Raw genomic sequence first — 6340 nt, 5'->3', positions numbered from 1 at the left:
TTATAAATTTATAAACACTTCAATATAATTCAGCACGAGGTTTAAGAAATGAAGGAAGAAACTTTGTTAGCATAACCTAATATAAATAATAAGTAATGAACGAAGACAACTTTGTAAGTATAACCTAATATAAATAAATAATAAGTGCTTAGCTTTTATATTTGAAAACAATTCAATAAACATTTTTTATTATTCTTCATGCCATGAAGTCAAAGTATATGGAAGAGAACAAAATGAAATTAATCAGTTGTAAGTTAGTAAAATGATTCCACTAAATGTAAAATAACAATGGTTGATGATAAAAATGTGATATCTAGTAATGTTTCGCATTGATTTAATAACTATTAATGGAGCAATGAGAGAAATAATCATAAAAAATGTGATATCTAGTTATGTTTCGCATTGATTTAATGACTATTAATTGGAGCAATGAGAAAGAAATAATCATTTTACTTAGATTGAATATTACAAATGTGGACTGTGTTTTTTTTATGAATTTAGTTAAGGCAATTGGTGGGATTGATATTGAAATTGTATAAAAGAAAAGAAATATTTATATTTGACATAATTGAGTTTGGCTAAAGAAAATGTTCATTGATATTAAAATTGTACATAAAAAAATGTTTTATGTTTGTTTTAATGAACGAACATTAAAAAAATCAATTAAATTAAAATATATATTTAAAAATTATAATATTAATAATATTAAATTTAAATTTAATTTTATAAAAATTATAATAATAATAACAATAACATTATTAAATTTAAATTTAATTTTACCATAATTACTAAAAACATATATTTGGGTAGTCTTGAAACGCGTTTTTACATGAACTAATGCATAGTAAATATGATTTTGCACTATAACACCAGTCTCACACATAGGAATGAGATATTGTTTGTGTACATTTTAAATTCTAAAGTAGTGATTATTTTAGATGAACGGATGATTTGATACTATAACGAGTTCGTATTTAGTATTAAACTAAGTTAGCAGGGTGGAGATGACATGATAGAGATAATTAGTATGGGATGATTTGATTTGATTCAATTTTATAAATTGAATTTTTGTAAATTAAAATATATAATCTGATAAATTATGATTTTTTTTGACAATGCCATTTAATTTTAAAAGTATATATATATAAAAAATTCATCGGTATTAAGAACAATTTTCATTTGTCATTCAGGATTATAATCTAAAATAGAATTATAATCTAAAATGTATTTTATTATAGTGTAAAGTAGTGAATATATTTTTTCCCTTGTGTTTAAATTTGTTTAAATAGAGAGGATTTTAATATATGTTATACTATATTATAAATCTAATATGTTAAATTAATATATTAATATATTAAATTTAAGATTAATATAAAAAATTTTAAGAGGATTTTAATATATGTTATACTATATTATAAATGTAATATGTTAAATTAATATATTAATATATTAAATCTAAGATTAATATAAAAAATTGTAAGATTATAAAGTCAAAGAATCATAAACCCAAGGGATTATTAATATTATAAACCCAAAGAATTAAGAAACCAATGGAATTAATATTATAAACCCAAAAGATCAATAAACTAAGAAATTAATAAACCCAAGAAATAAATATTAAAATCCAAAGAAATAATAATAAATCAAAAGAATTAAAATAAAAATCCAAGGAATTACTAATATTACAAACCTAAAAACTCATTAAAAGCAACAAATTAATATTAAAAACACTTGGGATTATATTAAAAACCCAAGAGATTATTAATATTACAAACTTACTATAAATATTCTCGAAGTTGCCCATGGGGCTTTAGATTGACGGTAAATGGTTGCACTGTTAAGCCACTCCTTGTGATAAGTCACTGGTTCAAATTACCTACAAATTTTTTTTCTGGAATTTAATATTATTTCTTTAAATTTACAATATCAATTCATTAAATTTATTAATATAAGAATTCATATTTTTAAAATTTAATATTATTTTCCTGACTTTATAATCCCTATAAATTAATATTATAAATCCAAAAAATTAATATTTAAAACCCATAAAATTAATATAAAAACGGAAAAATTAATATTATAAACCTAAGCTCTCATTTTTATTAACATCAAATCTATTTATTAAAACAAATTGCCGACATTCCTTTATATTATTATTACCTAAAGTGCTTCTTCAACATCGTTTTGAATCAGACGACTCAGAGAGAGTGGGAGATGGCGTAAGGGAAAGAAAGATGAAAAATGTTATTAAATTTAAAATAGCATGTCAGCTTTAAACTGGTGCAAATAAATTATTTTTGCGAATCGTATTTCATTTTTCTTCCTAACAAAACAGAGCATAATGGATCGAGAGATTGGGAGTGATGTAGAAATGCATTTTAGGGAATCTGGCGATCACGTCACGCTACCACCTTCCATTAAAGAACAGATAATGTGTTTAGGGCAGATTCCGCCAAGGCTCATGTATCTGCCACATCTATTTCTTGTTAAGTGGAAGAGTTATAATTGATTTCGACACAGTGAACATTTGTTTATTTCAGTTCCGTGTCACAGGGGCGAGAGCCCCGCCGCCGTCTGAATCTTTTAATCCGAGCGTCAGTGATAGCAGACGTGGATTCTCCTTTCTCCATTCCTATTTGCTGCCAGAGATAATGGGGGGCGGGCGCGCGGGTAAGCACACAGTCGCCGTCAGTTGAGCTGTAGTCATCCCTCCACTGAATCTCGTCTCTATAAATTAGAACGTAAAACCAGACTGAATCTCGTCAAGCAAGAACGACGTTGAAGAAGCAATTATGGTACGACGTTGCGCAGAGAAAATGACGAGAAGGTTGTTGATGTTTGTGAGCTTTGCCGTACTGAGCCTCTGTGCGCTTACAATCAACGCTCAGTTGACGACTACTTTTTATGAGACCTCATGCCCCAACGTCAATAATATTGTGTTCGGTGTTGTTCAGAAAGCAATCATTAATGAAACACGCATGGCCGCCTCTCTTCTCCGATTACACTTTCATGATTGCTTTGTAAACGTAAGTTTTTCAGTTTTTTTGTTCAGATATTGATTCATTTAATTAGGTTCACATGGTTCATTGCAGATTTTGGGTATGTTTTAGAGTTCAACAGATCAGATAAGTTAAATTTTCATGGTATATTTTGGAAAAATATTCTACAATCTGATAAATAAGAATAACGTTAAATAATTAACTTAGTTTCTTTATATTTATAATCTTTATAATCACTTTCAGTTGATTTATAGCTTGATAAATATGAATAAGGTAAATAATTAACTTAATTTCTCCATCTTTATAATTACTCTAAGTTGATTTATAGGTTGATATGGTCATGCTATGTTATTTTGATTGGAAATTTTGGGAATATATTATAATTTAATAAATAGAAATTTGATTAATTTAAATTTAGATGGTAAATTTTGGAAATATTTTAAAATTTAATTATAAGTGAAACAACAATTAATTTAGTTTATATTCATTAAATTCTTAAATATCACTAAAAATACTATTACTTTAACTTCAACTTATTATATTAATTTCAAATTTTGAATGTTTTCACTCTAATTCTTTACAATTGTTTTATTTATTATTTATACCAAATTTTGATAAGTAACATAGACCAAGTGGTTGAGTAAAAATAGACCCAAGTTCGATTCTCTCACATGACATGCTCAAAGAGTAAGCCACCTTAAAGAGTTTAACTCAATTCATGATTATTTCTAAAAGTCTCAGCCCTAACTAAGTCATTAAATCATTATTGTTAAAAAATAAAAAATAAAAATAACCAATAATTTATTAAAAAACAAACCTCTTTTATTTATTTTTCTATTTTTTTTTTTCATTTCATCCACCACAATACTAACTCTTTCTATTTTTTTTTTTCATTTCATCCACCACAATACTAACTCATACATACTCTTATTCATCCACCACAATACTAACTCATAAATACTCTTATTCATGAATGAAAACATTCACAATAGCAATAACAGCTCTTCTTATCAATGAATGAAAATATTGATTATAGAAATTTGTGTAGATCCTAAGGAAAAGCGAAGTCAGTTGGGTCAGTTATTTGATGAATAATTGTTTACAATACTAACTCATGCATACTCTTATTTATGAACGAAAACATTCACAATAGCAATAACAGCTCTTGAAAATATTGATTATAGAAATTTTTGTAGATCCTAAGGAAAAGTAAAGTCAGTTGGGGTCAGTTATTTGATGAATAATTATTTGATTTCACTTATGTTTATCAGATTTCCATAAATTTGATTTTATTCATATTTATTATATTTTTTAAATATTTTAAAATTTGTGATTTACAAAGTCCATTATTTGATAATCATATATATAATTTATCTCTTTTAAATAATATATAGCTTATTTTACCATATTTATTTTGGATATCACTGAATTTAAGGTGGTTCATTTTAAGAATATTATGACCTCCAATGAGCTAATTTTTTTTTTTTTTACTTCAAGCCTTCCAAAAGAGACCATTGAGATAAAAATAGTACTTGAATATATGTAACTTGTGTTGCAATTATGTGCAGGGCTGCGATGGATCAGTCATGCTGGATGATAATGCAACGTTCACGGGGGAACATATGGCTCTCCCTAATAATAATTCAATACGAGGACTCGATGTTATAGATGCGGCGAAGGCAGCTTTGGAGAACCAATGCAACCAAACTGTGTCCTGCGCAGATATCCTCGCTATCGCAGCTCGCACCTCGGTGTTTCTGGTATATATATTCTATTCAATTCCATTTCTTCACCGCCTATGTTTTTTCATGGACTGTGTATTTCCAAGAAATTAGAGCTTTCTAAAGAGTAAATCCTTCTCAACTATATTTGCAGAGCGGAGGTCCATTCTGGCAAGTCCTGCTAGGCAGAAGGGACAGCACAACTGCCAACCAGTCTGCGGCGAACGAGCACCTTCCATTTCCCACTGACACCTTAGATAAAATTATCTCTAAATTTGAAGCTGTTGGGCTTAACACCACTGACGTTGTTGCTCTGTCAGGTCAATCTTTATTCCGGATTATTTGGTGATTTTCATATATGAGTAGGGAGATTCAGGAATATTTCTAAGTGTTAAATTTATGTCCAGATTACCTATTTAGAAAAAAAATATATTCTTAAATTAGATTAAGATAAATGAGATTAAAAGATTGACCTCATTATGTATTCCATTCGGAAATATTCTAAAAATTAGCAATCAAGATAAGATAGCCATTAACTTCTTCCCTAAAATTTAGTACATGTTTTTCCATATTTCTGGATTCTTGAACCCTAGCTGACCATTATTATAACATTTTGTGTAACTCAGGGGGTCACACCATTGGACGCGCCCGATGTGTCACGTTTAATAACCGACTATTCGATTTCAATAACACGGGTAGCCCAGACTCCAGCATCTCACCGACATTCCTTACCGATCTTCAGACTCTGTGCCCAGTATCTGGAGATAACAACACGCTCGCGCCTCTTGATCGCGCGTCGAAAGACTGGTTCGACAACAATTATTTCAAGGATTTGCAGAATAATAGTGGGCTTCTCCAGTCTGATCAAGAACTTTATGCCACCGACGCTTCCACCAGGTCCCTGGTAGACACTTACAGCAACAATCCATTCACCTTCTCTCATGATTTCGTTGCGTCCATGATAAAGATGGGAAACATTAGCCCCCTCACTGGTACTAATGGTCAGATTCGCAAAAACTGCAGGGTAGTAGATTAAGAACGTCTAGGTCCACTTGCTCACAAACAAATATATGAGTACTTGGTGTAGGTAATTGCGTAGATGGATAGTAGTGGTATAGTTAGTACTAGGCATCTTCTTCATCGCAAATGGGTTTGGCAGGTTTAAGTTAGTGGAGAGTTGTCTATATAGAACTTTGTGCAGTCATGTACAATAAACGAAGGTCTACATACATATAGTACGAGTCCCTCACATTGTAATTGTTTTCACATGTATTTGAACATTATGAATAAGTACTATTGTGTTGTATTATATGTAAAATATCATCAATTTCTTGATTTCCAAATGTTTAAGTTTGTGGAACATTGTTTATATGAAAGTTGTGTAGTGATATATATATATAAAAATAAAAATCCATCGAGTAATTGGTTTACAAGTACATTATTAAAAAATAGTATTTTAATATTATTAATTAGGTTGATAAGAGTTTTTATTGGAATTAGTCATTTTAATTTGTTTGCTAATTAATTTTTTGATGGAATGGTTTAAATTGAAAGATGCCAGTTTATTTTGGTAGTTGCCACTCTATCAAGGAATGAAATTGAAAATGATAACTTCTTTGC

General features: G+C 28.9%; 1 protein-coding gene across 1 annotated transcript; it reads left to right on the top strand.

Moving 5' to 3' along the window:
• The first annotated feature begins 2775 nt into the window (after positions 1 to 2775).
• On the top strand, positions 2776 to 5985 carry LOC149238321 (peroxidase A2-like). Its single transcript, XM_089366954.1, has 4 exons — positions 2776 to 3026; positions 4568 to 4759; positions 4875 to 5040; positions 5347 to 5985. Exons 1-4 carry the CDS (start codon positions 2793 to 2795, stop codon positions 5754 to 5756), a joined length of 1002 nt encoding a protein of 333 aa, XP_089223080.1. The 5' UTR covers positions 2776 to 2792; the 3' UTR covers positions 5757 to 5985.
• The last annotated feature ends 355 nt before the right edge of the window (positions 5986 to 6340 follow it).

Source organism: Pinus tabuliformis, chromosome 8 (assembly GCF_031772625.1).
Source record: "Pinus tabuliformis cultivar Carrire ecotype Pingquan chromosome 8, CPIR1, whole genome shotgun sequence".
In the NCBI taxonomy this organism is placed as follows: domain Eukaryota; kingdom Viridiplantae; phylum Streptophyta; class Pinopsida; order Pinales; family Pinaceae; genus Pinus; species Pinus tabuliformis.
This window is presented reverse-complemented; position numbering and strand designations above follow the sequence as displayed.